Raw genomic sequence first — 15,482 nt, 5'->3', positions numbered from 1 at the left:
CAAATAAATGTCGAATTATAATTCAATCTAAAGTTAAGCTGATGGAATTCGTGGATGAGCATTTTGGAGTGATCTGCTCGAAAACGGGAAATGGCAATCTACTCGAACCATTTGCATGTCTTAGGAAAGTAATAATCGAAGAAAAGGTGCTAATTTATAATTGCCAGTTTAAAGTTACAATGATTTTGAAGTAAATTTGATGTTTGAAATTGCTGACTTACAGATTTAGCAATTTTTATACCATTAATTATTACAAAATAACACAGATTATGAAATCTGAAAATGATCGTGAAAATATACTTTTTTTATCCCAAAAGTTTGCTTAAATTATTATTTTATAGTTCTATAAGATTGGAATAAAAATGATTTGATTGTTAAAAAGGATTATGCAGAATTAACAACTTATCAATTTAATTTCTATGGTATCATTATTTCTCCCTTATCTTAACAGTTCATTGATCTTTAACTTTGCATTGCATCCATAACTTCTCAATCTCAATTTTTTTTGAAAAGATTCAGGAAGAAATAAGTTTATTGTTAACGATACTAACAAGAAGCAACAATTAGCAACATTACAAAGTTGATGCCATAAATGATGAGTATCCATTACAGGAATGCATCGGTATCATTCAACATAATACCTCCACTAGCACAATTCATTGTAATCAATTGTCGCATTTTTTTGACTGCTTATTCGGTGCTCTACAACGGAAGTGTACCCTGGAGACACAATTCTTCTTTGCAGATATAATCATCAATTTTGGTTGCACTGCTCATTCAAATCATTATAGATGTTAGCAGATAAATTTTCCCATTATTTCGGCTATAACATAAATTCTGATTAAATATTTCATTTAGAAATTTAATTTTCGTGTAAAATTTTGAACATTTAGAGGCAGCAAAAAAAAGTGAATGATTAGAATGTGTTAACGCAATAATGATTAAAATGATTGTAAAAAATATAATCGATGGATGTATATGGAATGTTGTTGAATCTAGTCTCTATCAGATTCTATTACTTTTCATTTTTAGCAAATATGGGAAGAATAGTTACGGAAGAAACAGATATGAATCAAATCCGGAATAATGCATCATTCGAAGAACAAACGATGAAACCCTCAATTGCGCCAAAAAAACATTCGGTGATGATTCTAGACGGTGAACTATTTTCCTACCAATTATCCATGGAATGTACTAAAGAAATTCAAGCCAGGATTCGATTCTGTGTCCAACCGCTGATGCTTAGCTGGAAGAAAATGCGACAACAGAGACCGATGTTGAAAAATGTATGTTAAAAGGAATTATTATTATTGATACGGCTATCCTGGATATATTATCATCATAACTTGATATCCATGCCGTATGAACCTTTGATTTATTACATCATAGAACAACATATAGAATGATGCAACAATCAATAATTTGCTCCAGATTCAGAAGTATTTTTGTCAAGTATTTAAATTATTAAATCCATGAACTGATGGACTAAATCATTTTAATTTGATTTGATGGATATATCACTCATTGTTAATAATAAACTTGAAGGTATCGTTCCCTATGTATAAGTATACTCGACAAGAATTATTAGAACTTTGCGACGGTTATGCAAATACATTTATGTGTGCTGGCTTTGAATCGATCACGATTTGTCTTAACGACGAATTGGTTCGTTGACACCTTTTATTTTTCAAAATAATTAAAAAGTAAGTCAAGTCAAACGAGGCTCTGCGTAATCCAAAGCACCGACATTAATTAGTTGAAAAATTTGCATAAACTCACAAAAATTATTAAAGCATTACGACGGTTATGCAAATATATTCCAGTCGTATTTTGACAATGCCAACTTTTACATAAGTTTTGCAGTTCTGAATCTCATCTTCACTGAAGTGTGAAATTTTTCATTTGAATGAATGAAGAATTGAATTAATTGAACTGTGAATAAATTCAAACTTAAATACAGATTCGATTTGCCCGAGATCACTTCGGATACATTTGTACTCCGCAGAATATTAACCGTTTCATGGAACACTATGAATGTATTGCGGAAGTGACTACCGCTTACAGTGGAAAATGCCAGATGTTTATTACAGGTGTAGCAGAACCGGGGAAGGATCTGGTAAGTAGCTAATTAGTATCTCGTTTGCAGGCTAATAAATTTTTTAAGAGTGGTTTCAAAATTAAAATTTTTTGGAAGTATTGATTTGACCGACACAATATGCCCATTAAACCAATATTATGAAAGTAATAACAATTCCAGAAGAAATGTCGTGGCATCCGACAATACTATAACTGTATAAAACCTGAAATCATACGGAATTGTCGGAGTGAAGCGTTGAAAGAATTCAAAACATCAATAATCGAATATGGCTGTGATTTGAGTCTCAATGACTTAGTGCTTTCTAATCAGTGATACTTGTATCAGTGATACTTTCCGGAGTATTGTTTGGTTTAAAGGAATATGTAATCAGTTTCAATTAATCCATCCTATGAGATTTTTCAACTTTGATTTTCAATCAAAAATCTTGTTATTGATACTTTTACATATTGATAAAGCCTGGCGCTTTCATCACCATACTGAATGGAAAAAAAGTTCTGCTATTGGAAATCAAATATCTTGACTATCTATAACAAAGCTGCTGTTTGTCTAATAGAAATGAAGCGTACTCGTTGTATTTAATGGCTTTAGACCCTACAAAAGATAACATATCGAAATTTCTGCAGCTTCCAGTATTGGCCAAAGTTTCACTAAGCATTAAGCACGCAATGTAATACTTGCCAGTACAATATCTGGCGTCTGATCTCAACCATCACATTACTGTCATCTTCTACTTTGTATACTGTCTATGCGCACATTTTCTATTTAATTAATTTCTTTTTTCGAACTATTCCGCTTTAACCCTCTTATGCTATTTCCTTTTGACAGGCTTTTGCAAAAGTCATATATCGAAAGTTTGCTTGTCTTAATATTCTACAGCAAACTGATTCCCTTAATTTGTTTGGGCAAGGATTGAGTTAAGAGTTTTAAAATATTTGTTCATCAGAAAGTAAGCATAAAGCAAAGGAACTACACATTTCGTCCAAAAATAATTGCTTGCGAATAGCGGAATAACCTACGAACAAACTGGCTTTTCGGTTTTCGTATTACTTTGATAAAGGATAGTTGCTTACTAAATTGTCACATACCGAGTATTTATTCTTGTATTTAACATTATGGAATAGAAAAATTATTACATTCACATTGCTGAAGTCAGTCATTTTATATGATGACAATATCTTGTAACTTTATTGTAAGTTGTGCTAGCAATAAGGCATTCAAGTATATGCTGAAATACTAAATTTTTCTACCACTATCCTCTGAAATAAATTTCAGTCAGGTCAATCCACCTTCAAAATGGAAGAAGGCGAAATCATAGGCCTTTCTTGGGTTATGCAGTGACGATTTATTCGGGTATTCATGGTAAGAGCATTGGTGTAGATAATAAAAGCAAGATATCACGTGAATTGGAAAATTCCAGGAAAAATCTGGGTAATCTATCCATAAAATGTTACATTTTCCATCTTTTTCAAATAATTCTTGCTTTCCAGCAGGAATTATTCACATGCAAAAGTTCTTTTTCTTTTTGGATTTCTCCAAAAGACCAAAAATACGAATTGCCGACTTTTCTGAATCATCCCGGGAATTGTTGTTCAGGAACGGATGCTCATATCACTTCATATTCCTATCATTCAATTTCATACAATCACTCTCGTAAACGGAAATGCATTTTATATTTCAATTACAGCCATTTAATGCTAATTTAGATGAGTTTTCCTCAAATTATAGCTATTTAATGTCAATTTATATGAGTTTTCTTCAAATTCTCTCTGCAAAACCGAAATGAAATGGATGAAAGTGTAAAGAACAGCGATGAGATCTGAGTCATCCTGTAATGTCTCATACACTAAGATCATTTAAGGCCTGGGATGGTTTAAAATTGGCTATCATCGAGGGGTGAGCCTAAGACTTGTTGTCATTATGACAAGTCTCTTTCCAAACAAGTTGATGCAGTATATATGCATGACTGCAGGGGGCTGTTGAGCATAATCTGAAGCTATTCGTGGATGGATGTGTATATTCCTGCTGTCGCCTGCTATGAATCTTCCTCATGAATGCTTTTATTTTCCCATGTATTTGATGTCCTCAATGAGTTTTCAGTTAGTCGCAGACACGGACACACATGCCGTGCATTTCTTGAGATTTAAAAAAAAAAACAAATTACAGGATGGTACAGACAGGCAAAATGACACACACACACACACACACACAACACGCACACATACACATACACATACGAACACACAGACACACATTCATAGACACATATAAATAAAATGACCTTTATTGGCTAATTTCAGAGCCATAAAATGAGGGAACCTGGAATGAAGCCAAGGTCCATTCATTCACCGCTACTGACCTTCCTCTTTCTCAATAAGCCAGACGATATACCCTGGCATGTGTTCTGTCGACGATGATTGTTATCCCCAAATGATGATTCATCCTGATAGTGCGAACAAATATACGTGTAGATGAATTTTTGGCTTTACGAAAATGTGAATTTTTAGAGTAAATTTGTAAATTAAGAAAAAAGTCCAGGAATTATGGTGCAATTATAGAAATGATGGTAAGATAAGGCCAGAATTGAACATTTGTCTGATAAAGACGTCAGTTGCTTATCGTCATGATTAGCTTAGACTAATGTGGATGACACTTTCTTCTTCAAACGTTTCAAAAAAGTTTGAAATGACCGTCAGTATCTCCAGGACCTTTCTCGGAAGTCTGCTTCCAGTCCTATCCCGTGGCGATTTATCCGAGGATACATGATCTTTTAAGTTTTGAATTGGAACATTTCAATGTTCATTAGCATAGCTATTTTCACATGGAAAATTTGAGTGTTAAAGTGAAAAATTGATGGAGGAACGCATGAAAGAAGAAGGCCTCCAACGTAGCAATTGTAAATCATCATTGTCAGGATAGAGGTCATTTGTTCTCTCCCGTGTGGTCCTGTCCGGGTGTCATTCTTCACCGGATGTCAATCTTTTGCGTCCTTCCCAAACATACCCTATTCATTCCTCATGGACTTTTAATGGTCCCTCATCATCGTTGTGTTGCCAGTTGGAATAAAAAAAAGAAAGAATTACTGGCATAACGCCAAAGGATTTTTCAAGTGTCTGGCCAATGAATAATGTAATGGAAGGATGGGTGTGTCCGCCTGTCTGTCAGAATAGGTCAGTACCGGTTGGTGCCACCGTCACATTTCGTCAGTTGATCTCTTTTTCCTCCCTCTTCCATTTGGTGACAAAAAAACTCCCCTTCCTCTCTCTCTCTCTCTCGAGAGCAGTGTCATCTTTCTATTGACTTCCATTGTGAAAGTACAACCGGAAATTAGCTTAAATATGTGGAAATTCAATCCAGTCCAAAAATACATTACTTCCGGAACAGACAAACAAACAGACAGACAGATAGACGGATACACACATTACAGCAGCAGCAGACAGACACACACGTTGCAGCAGCAGCAGCAGAAGCAGCAGCAGCAGCAGAAGCAGCAACGACAGCAGCAGCAGCAGCAGCAGGAGCAATAACAGCAGCATTTGGTGATAGTATGATGACGGATTGAGGGGATAGTAAATGCTTCTGCTCTAATGAATTAATTCATTGGCATTTAATTAGTTCCTCTACTGTCTACTTCCAAGAATGAAATCACTTCATTTACATATAAATTTGCAAGCGGAAAGAAGAAATTCTGAACTCATTGGCTCTCTCTCTCTCTCTTTCTCTATCTCTCTCCCTCTCTCTCTCTCTCTCTGGTATTCATTTCATTTTGTTTCAAGACGAAAAGTGTAAAGAAACATTTTCTTTTTTTGCAGGGATTTTGCTGTTGTTCGAAGATTTCTCAAAGGTCATCTAAATCCAAAGTGCCTATAAAAATGTATGTGTCAACAAGACATTAGGCAATAATCAAATGACAAAACATTATGTGCGTAGAATGATTTGGCAACGTCTCCTTCCAGATTCTGTTCAATATTAACTTTTCCACACATGCATTACCTATTTTGCCTCTTATTTGTCCCTAGTCTTACTGCAGTTGGCCATTCATGTGTTGTTTTGTTCAAATGCACCAAAGAGGGATAGTTGGACTTGGCTCATTCAGTCTTAGTTCAAAGAATTCTTCAAAATTCGCCAAACATTCCCGGAAAATAGCTATCGTGATCGAAAAAACTGGGACTTTTTCAGTCAATTTCAGTTGGTTGGAGAAGGTTGCGATTAAAGAGTGTGAAAAATAAAAAAAAGATAGTAGAATGATATGCAAATTTCTTTAAAAATAAAAATAAATTGAAAAATGAGTGGCTGATTTAATCAAGGAGGATATATTTTAAAAATTTCTTAAAAATTCATGAAAAAATTCAAGAAAAAAATTCAAATAATACCAACATTTTACTGGAGCCTTTTTTCTCACCATACGGTAATTAAGCCAAGGAAAGGAAAAGAATTTGGGTCAGAAATTTATCTGTGTTTGAAATCCCTTGTAATTTCAACAATTGCGCTTTCTCTCTTTTTGATTCTTCTGAGAAATATTAAAATTAGATTTTTTGTTATGAATGATTGGAAAACAAACGACCTTTTTCAATGATTGATGAAATATTTGCAAATGAAAGATAAGATCCACAGTACATGGAGATGATCGATTTTGAGATTCCTTGTAGTTCCATTTTCCTCTCCCCCGCCCCCTGCTAAAAAATATAGCTAGTAGAAATGAAATTAGATGAGAAAGGGATGTAAAAGAAGGCAAAGGATAAAACAAAAGCACTTAGTTGCACTTTTTCTTGTTTAGAATCTGACACAAATCCGTTTCCTTTCCTTTCCCGGAAATTTATTCCATCGCTTTCTTCTAGATCACTTCGAATTTATTAAATAAAGACTGAATTACAACAGGAAAGGGTAAAATAGAAAAAGGCACGACGAATTAGTATTACTTCTTCTTCTTCTTCATAATTAACACATTTTTTTTCAACATTTCATTTATGGATTGTTGAAAAATTTCTTTTGAGGCAATTTTTTCCTTAAAAATGAATTTTACCCTCATTATTTTTGTCCGGCCACTCACTATTACACTCTCGATAATGAAATTCGACTACTACTCATATACTTATTGGGCACTGGATGTAGTCCGTCCATCACCAACCTGTTTAACCTTTCAACCTTGTTTTATTTTTAAGCGATATTGCTCTTATCAAGAAATCGCTTGTGTGTATGTGTTTATTTGTCCGTCTGTTTGTTTGATAAAATATCATAGCACATGCTTGTTTCGGAGATTGCTGATAGATAAATATTAACTTAACTTCGAAATAAGCATTCAGTTCGACTACATCATTAAATTGAATGCTAATCCTACAATTCTAGATAATAGTGTAAAATACACAAACCGACTTCAACTGGCCTTTTCCAATGGAAAAATGAGCAAGCAAATATATATAGGGAAATAAGGGGGACACTCAGTCAGCAGGAATAACTTAGTGGATGTATTCTGCAATTTCCATAGGTAAAAGAAAAGTTCGTTAAAAAAAGCACCAAATCATTTCTCCTAACACACCAAAGAGACTTACAATGTCAGCTGACCAATTATTGAACTCTTTATTTTAGTTTATTCGTTGATTAAGTAATTTAAGATGCTGTAGGTAAAAATATTTCTAAAATATTCATGCTGAAATTGATACTTTTTCTTCCGAAAAAAAATGACACAAAGGGAAAGTAATGAATGCCGATCAAATCAATTTTCTTTCATTTTGAAGCATTTTATATTTAAGCCGGAAATACATCATTCCATAAAGAATATCTCTTCGGTACAATCAATAACCGGAAAAGTAATTCCGATTGGAAAGAACATTCATGGAAGAATTGTTATAAACGATGAAAAATCATTCGGTTCATTAGTGTCGCTGTTTGTACAATTTTTCTTGCAATTTTTATTCAAATCAACAATGAGCAAAACCGTTATAGTATAATACATCGGTCAACGATTGTTTGTCTCCTTTCCTTTCTTTGCATCTCCCCGACATTTCTTATAATTTCATTATATAACTATTCGATCGTTTTACTTTTCTTTAATATTTGTCAAAGAAAGATATGACAATGCATTCATTCCTTTCTTCTTGAATGATATTACATTAATATTAAATTCGATCATCCACTACATACTATTGTAGAATTTATTTGCCTCATTTTTAACCAAAGCAAACAGAAACATTTTTAAGAGATGGCATTTACATGTCCCATAAAAATACTTCTAATGGAAAGATTTTGAATCGAACCGTTCCAGTCTTGTGATGAAGATCTAAACATATATTTTGACAATTATCAAATCGAATGAGTTCAGTTCATTCTTATCACCACTACCTGGCTGTCATTAGCGCTACAACACATTGCTTTGAATTGAAATGTAAAGTGGGCTTAGAATCTCTTTTTTAAATGCTAAGTGACATCTTTGAAGTAATTTAATTATACGATTCAACATAATTTATTTCCTGAATTCAAACCAAAAAGAAAATAAAAATGAAAATAAAGAATAAGACCCCCTGGAACAATATCCACTGGCTCGTTTTATATCGCCCGACCAGTTGCCGTATTTGTTCATATTCTACAAACATTTCATGGAATTTTTGCAGACCAAATTGTTCGATATCATCTTAATTTCTCTATCAATTTTGTTTGTATCAACGATTTTGACCTCTGTCACCAAGCAGTAAGCAGATAGATTTAAGGAATGAATATATTTAAGAAAAGAAAGAAAACCGAGTATTCATCAAATTTTTTCTGAAACTTTTAAATGATTCTTCAACTACTCTTAAATTCTCGTAATTTCGTAAAGTTGAATCCTTAAAATACATCAGAATTCATTTGAATCAATGAAATTTATTCGAACAACACTGAACATCCTGACGGTATAGTTAAGTGGTTTGCAAATATCATATTTCATCAAATTAATTAAGACATGTTGTTCAATTGTTATTCATTCGTCTAATTAATGGTGATAAAATATCACCATGTTGATATGAAGTATTGATTCATTGCAATGCTCCAAAGAATGGAATTATTCATAGAACAGTATCAATCGAAAATGTTTATCAGAAATGGAGCTGAAATTTGGATTCATTTCAATTTTATGTAAAAATAGCCAGTTATCGTCCTTTATCACGAACTGAATGTTTTAATAAGCAAGAATAAATAAATTGATAACAACAAAGGGAATAAATTAGTAATTAAATGATGAAGCACATATTCATTCAATAAAATCGGATTTACTTCATAACCTTTTCTCCCATAAAATATGCATTTTTCTTGTTGTGCCATTGTAAGAATAAATAAGTGATCAAGTAAAACAATAAGGAAATATTAACTGGCTAGATAAACTAGCAAATAAATAAATGAGTAAATAAGTAATAAAGAATTAAACAGCAATCACAGCGAATTAATTTATTTCTTTTTATTTTTAGAATAAATTTCTGAAAGGATTTCACGAGAAAATTATAACTTCCCATTACTATCATTTTTTTATCAGTATGTCTTTTCCCATTAATGTTGTCAGTAACATAATTATTAATTAGATTCACAGTTTTACAGTATCGTTACCAATATTAGACAATTTTAACGTGACAATAAAGTACATGTTTAACACGTTTAATGTAATTTCAAAACGTGAACTAATTCGTTATGCAGTTCCGTGAGTAAATCAAAAATCAAATTAAAATATTTCGTTTTTATGTCATTATTATTTTCGAAACATTTTTATTAATTAGTCTTAATTCAATTATTCACTGCAAAAAATTTTGATACTGTATTGGCTCTAAAAACTTATAACGTAAATTACGTAAATTTAATATGCAATTATACAAGTAGAACGTTCCAGGAATTTGCTATTTTTTGTTTTTTGCTTTTTAAATCCATTAGCTAATCAATGACTAAGTGCTATTTTTCGATTGACTAATTTCATCCTCTTTGTTTGATCAATTATTTAACTCATATGCATGCTATGCAAGTCGCCTGTCCCATCACTTCGTATAATTTAAAAAATAAAATTTGTGGAGTGGAGTATGGCAAATGGCAGATCGCCAAGAGATCCAGACAGACATCATGCAGGCATGACAGAGGTGGGTACAACATTTCAGCAAAAATGTGAGTGGATTTGTTTGTTGTCTCGAGCACCTCCCACTGATACGAATCTTGAATGGTTTGCAAAGCAAAGCCTGAAAGGAAAGAGGTGAGTTATATGTGTATGTGTAGTACTGCTTTACATTATACAGGAAGTGGATCGCTTTCATGTCTCTTTTTCCACTTCATTTTCACCTGATTTCCATTCACCTCTTTTCATATAGCTCTTTGTTAAGGTTGAACACAACTTCAACACTAAGCAATTTCGTATCTTTGGTGACCTTCTAAAGCTTTAAAATGATTTTCAAACAGAATTCCATGATTTTCTTCTCGTACGTCAACTAACTCATCCGTTTTATGAATTAGTTCAACAATTCAATTTTGCCCATATAGCATTTGTTGAACAAATATCGATTGGTAGGTGATACAATTGCTGATCAGATCAGATATGTAAGATTTTTTTTTTTTAGTTTTGCATGCTGAAAAGACACTGATTAACTTAATCGTTTTGATCGATTTGAGAAGAAATGGCATGTCATTTCTATTTGTAGTGCTGGTCGGAACTAAAAGTTGAGAAAAACGATGTCGGCATTAGGTGGAATTTTTACAATGTAAATAGTACTACACAAGTAAACAAAGAAAAAAAAGAATAAAAAAACCAAACAAAACAAATGTTGCAAAGATTGAAAGTATATTTGTGCTTAGAATACTTCAAAAGTTTTTATTAAAATTAATGAATACTATTACTTCTACAAGTGTTCCTCACGTACGTTTGCAGTTTGCAGTGTGCGTTTTAGATAGATGTATTGTTGATTTCATTTTGAAAAAGTTTGTCTGCATTAAACTGGTAAGAAAAATTGCAAAATAGTTTAACGAGAATTAAGGCCAACGAAAAGTGAATCTTTTCACACAAGATTTTATACCTTTGACTAAGGTAATTAATTGCTGATGACAGAATTTCCAATTATGGAACTTTATGAAATATTTAAGCTTTGACAGAAATTTTGAGTAATATTTGCTTTGCCTTGAAATTAGCTATACATAAATGGAAATTTTGAAATATATTTCAGAAATGAAGTGGTATAAATTCTAATTTCAAATGAAACAGTATTGATGACATTAGCTGCAAATTAATTAATCTTCAGTATGTCGCAGTTCCTAACTTTTACCCATTTCAATTTTTTATTTTGACAAAAATTTTTTAAAAATATTTGTCAAGGGTGAAATTTCTTGCTTATATATGATTTCGATAAAATAAATTAGAAATCGTCCTTATTGCAGCCTCATAAGATGATGCCGAAGGAAGTGAAAAAAAAAAAACTAAGCGTTCCATAAATATTATAGGAATTGACTATTTTATGCACATTACTTTAACTACCAGACTAAAATTCCGAATTCTCTTTCGATGGAAAATAAGACATTTAAAGGAACACAAAACCTTTCATTTGTTGTGTTTAGTTGATTCTCCAAGATTTGGGTTGATTTATAGAAAAGCATCGACAAATGAGATCTCATTACATCTCTTGGTAGAGCACTTTTTTAAAAAGATTGAAATTTTTGTTTAGTCAACTTGCAGCAATCACTTTTCCTTTATATTTCTGTGAAAGAGTGGTCTGGAATGTTGTTGGCGTGAATTCTGAAATTTATTTCGTTTATTTTTGGAATGCTATGAGAACCTGTTCATGAAAGAAGGACAGTTAGTCTCTTGTCTTGTCTTATCTTACTGACATTAATACAAAGTGTTTCGAAAATTACCGCCGGGTATTATTTATGGAATCAGAAAAGTGCGCTGGTTTTAGATAACAAGCAAATAAATCAACGGAAAAAAAAAGTGAATTTGTTTGTCTTTTATATGTATGCAAAGTTTTTAATTAATTCTAATATATGAATAGCTGAAATGTTTTGGTCACTTTTTTTTTTTCAAAAACGAAATCCGACAATAGTAGCAGACAGAGAGAATTACTGTCCACTGCTACTGTGACATCAATTAGTCTAGCTAGTCTAGCTGACCAACAAACTATTTGCCGAAACTTTTAACAAATTTAACAAAACTATTTGCCGGATGGTGTCGTTAGCTTCTTTTTTCTGAAAAGATTGATGCATGATGGCTTCTCGCAATTTACACCATCATCAGCAACAACGTGTCAGATGAAAAGCTGACACAGAATGAAGATATTTCGTCAAGTAGCAGTATATTTTAGATGTTTTACTTATTTTATGGTCCCTTGAAATTGACATCGACAATGAAAACTCTTTCTGTTCCTGTTCCGTAATAACTTCCAGTAATTAAGTTGATGGCGAAAACTGGCGAAGTCTGGCTGCACTCCCAACAAAATTGTTCTCTTCCTCATTTTCTTCTTTAACTCTTGTTACATTCCTTTGCGCTCCTTCCATTATTATGCAACATTCTTCGATGACAAATGTCCTCTTCATAGCAATTAATTCCTGTACAGTGTACATATAAATATGACTGGAACGATTGGTGCACCATTTGATTCCTTAAAATATGAAATTTTTGAAGAAAAATATTCTTTCATTTTAGAAAAACAAAAAATACCACATAGATTGCAATGTTTCTTGTTTGCGTGATTAGAAAGTAAAAAAATTAAGGCAAAATACGACATCTTAGTTTTACTTGTACCGGATTCTGAATTACTGAAACATCTTAGTTTTACTTGTACCGGATTCCGAATTACTGAAACATCTTAGTTTTACTTGTACCGGATTCCGAATTACTGAATACTTTAAAAAGGAGATATTGACGTAGAAAAACAGAGTACATAAGTGAGCATATTCTGCTAACATATTTGCATTCCTAAACTTTTTTACATTCGTAGCATCCAATTCATTGGAGTGAATCAGTGGCGCAACAGACGTTTACGTCACTGTTGGAAAGGAGGGAAATGTTTATGCAAACGAAAAGTTTAGACATAAAAAAATAAGAAAAAATGGAATCATTAGGATAGAATTACAATATAATTTCGCAGACAGTGACTACTGTCCTTACTTGAACTGCGGCTGTTTTTATCATTCCAATTTATTGTATTCCAATAACTATCAAGCATATGGTCAAGGGAGAAGATAAATGTTGACCTAGGTAAAAGTATTTTTTTGGCCAAAATATCTGTAGCTCAGAAAGTGTATTTTTTACTTTTACATCTGACCTATTTGATATTTGTCAATAAGATGAGTAAAGTTGACAGAGGGGAAGGAAGGAATGCTTGGCCAAAAGCACAATGAGATAAAAGACTTGACACTGGCCATTGAAATGTTCTCCGGATCTTTCTTTCTCATTATTAAACAAGTTATGGCCGGAAAAACGAGAAGAGAGAGATGAGCAAGAGGTAAAGTTAGTTATAGTTCGGATTTACATCCGTTATTCACTCAAGTATGAAGACATTTTACACATAAGCCAGTTGTCCTCATCCCCGTCATTGTCACTTTTCCTCTTGCGCGTGTTTGAGAAATGTCGTTTGTCAACTACCGTTTTGTAAAGTATTCTTGTGAAAGACAAGAAATATTAGGGAATTTGAAGCGCGCTTTTCTGATTCCATCACTTTTTGCCTTTTACATTTTGAGTGAGCTCTTTTTGTCAATTCTGATAAAGCTTCTTAGGAGAGGAACTTCGACGATAAATGCTGCACTTTATCAGCTTTCTAAAGAACATACACATACACAGACATAAACATGTACTGACCAATATGTATAATTTATGCACTTATATGAATGAGAATGAATTACCGCAATATATAATTTTGGGAATGATGCAAAGATGCATAAACGAAGGAATAAAATGGAATATAATGATTATATGGTTTCTTTTTCCCTGATGTCTCTCTCTTACTGATTCTTTCAAACAAAGGTAAGATCTCAGCCGGGAAGATCTTAAATCATTCTACTTGGTCCAGTCCATCTGGTGAATAACATCATAAATTTGCAATCATAATTGCATGTGTCACTTATTTGTTGCACTGTTAAAATTCGAAGAACTTTTGCACCATAATGATTTTGTCACTGACAGATTTCAACATTTTAAAATTGTCTAACTGAAATAAATTTGACAATAAAATTTAAAAAAGAAAAAAATCTGAAATTTCCCTGTAACGGATCATTGGATTTCGTTTTTCCACCGATCAAAACAACAATTTGAACATGTGCTCTTTAATCTCGATGGCATACAGACGACCACAATTGAATGCAAACACACACACACATACATACACTTACATACACATATGACATACTAAAGTATGAAATGATAACTGTACTTTAAAAAGTACTTCCAAATATTTTAAGAAGTAATCTCCTTTTTCCCATCGTTATAATAATCATTGGATGATAGTAAGTAAGTTGACAATGCTTTTGCTGACTTTCCCAGTTTCTTTTTTTTCATTTTCAGTTGTTATTGTTAAATTTTTATTTTGATTAAACTTGTTTCTGACAAATTTATTTGTTATTCGTTCATTTTTCATCCTCTTTTTCTTTTTGTTTTTCACAGTTTTCACTGAAATTACGAGAGTTACTTCACATTTTATAGCTTCCCTCAAGAGAGTCATCATTCCTCACTCAATTTCAAATTACTATTAGCAATTTATTTTTGTCCATACATTCTGATTTAGTTCTCTTGTCAACTCCCAATGAGTCACCATTCTCATCCCTTTCACTGGAATCAGTTTTCCTTCATTAACTTTATTAAGTATGTTTATCATCTGTTTGTTATTGTATAAGTATATCCAGATAATTGATCTATTTTACGGTACGCCCTCACTTTGTTTGTTACTGGACTATTGTTCAGGAAATGATATTACGGTATAGATTGTATTGCACCGTTGAAACTTAAGTAATGAGGTTTTAGAAGTTCTGAGTTGAAGTATTTGTTGAGCACTGTAAAGTATTTTTAATTTTTTTTTCGTTTCATCTTTCTCCTCTGATTGCTCTTCTTTCAGTATTTTTTCTTCTTTTTTTTTTTGTTGAAAAAGATTACACTAATTTTTTAAATGTGTAGCGCAAAGAGTCTGTCTTAACTTTATCATTGCACTTCAACAAATACCAATATTCATAATTCTCAGCAGAAAAAAAAGAAAAATCGTACTTAATATTTTGCAGAAATTTGCATAAACAAGACGATTTAATATTTAATGTTGCGAGCATTATTTTACGGATATGAGATTTGTTATATAAATTTAGAGAAATTGATTCGTTTTCTATCAATTCCTTCAAGAACTCGTATTTGTCTTAGTAGAGAGAGAGAGAGAGAGAGAGAGAGAGAGAGAGAGGAGGAGAGAGGAGGAGAGAG

At 32.5% G+C, this 15,482-nt stretch overlaps 5 protein-coding genes across 5 annotated transcripts; 4 read left to right on the top strand and 1 right to left on the bottom strand.

The window, feature by feature from the left end:
• Window positions 1–1,037: 1,037 nt before the first annotated feature.
• LOAG_07238 (hypothetical protein) lies at window positions 1,038–2,410 on the top strand (the record flags this gene model as incomplete). The annotated part of the gene is made up of 4 exons (XM_003142772.1): window positions 1,038–1,286; window positions 1,546–1,665; window positions 1,961–2,116; window positions 2,258–2,410. The coding sequence occupies 4 exons, from the start codon at window positions 1,038–1,040 to the stop codon at window positions 2,408–2,410; spliced, it is 678 nt and encodes a 225-aa protein (XP_003142820.1).
• A 2,817-nt stretch (window positions 2,411–5,227) lies between these two features.
• Window positions 5,228–5,657, top strand: LOAG_07237 (hypothetical protein; the record flags this gene model as incomplete). Its single annotated transcript, XM_003142771.1, has 2 exons — window positions 5,228–5,275; window positions 5,523–5,657. The coding sequence occupies 2 exons, from the start codon at window positions 5,228–5,230 to the stop codon at window positions 5,655–5,657; spliced, it is 183 nt and encodes a 60-aa protein (XP_003142819.1).
• A 2,116-nt stretch (window positions 5,658–7,773) lies between these two features.
• LOAG_07236 (hypothetical protein) lies at window positions 7,774–8,792 on the top strand (the record flags this gene model as incomplete). The annotated part of the gene is made up of 2 exons (XM_003142770.1): window positions 7,774–7,979; window positions 8,603–8,792. 2 exons carry the CDS (start codon window positions 7,774–7,776, stop codon window positions 8,790–8,792), a joined length of 396 nt encoding a protein of 131 aa, XP_003142818.1.
• A 1,336-nt stretch (window positions 8,793–10,128) lies between these two features.
• On the top strand, window positions 10,129–10,295 carry LOAG_07235 (hypothetical protein; the record flags this gene model as incomplete). Its single annotated transcript, XM_003142769.1, has 1 exon — window positions 10,129–10,295. A coding segment is annotated over one exon (165 nt), but the record flags the coding sequence as incomplete, so codon positions are not given.
• A 2,177-nt stretch (window positions 10,296–12,472) lies between these two features.
• Window positions 12,473–12,991, bottom strand: LOAG_07234 (hypothetical protein; the record flags this gene model as incomplete). The annotated part of the gene is made up of 2 exons (XM_003142768.1): window positions 12,473–12,684; window positions 12,862–12,991. 2 exons carry the CDS (start codon window positions 12,989–12,991, stop codon window positions 12,473–12,475), a joined length of 342 nt encoding a protein of 113 aa, XP_003142816.1.
• Window positions 12,992–15,482: the final 2,491 nt, after the last annotated feature.

The sequence above is a fragment of the Loa loa genome (assembly GCF_000183805.2).
Source record: "Loa loa unplaced genomic scaffold supercont3.8, whole genome shotgun sequence".
In the NCBI taxonomy this organism is placed as follows: domain Eukaryota; kingdom Metazoa; phylum Nematoda; class Chromadorea; order Rhabditida; family Onchocercidae; genus Loa; species Loa loa.
Note: the sequence above shows the minus strand (reverse complement) of the source record. Positions and strands in the feature narration are given on the sequence as shown.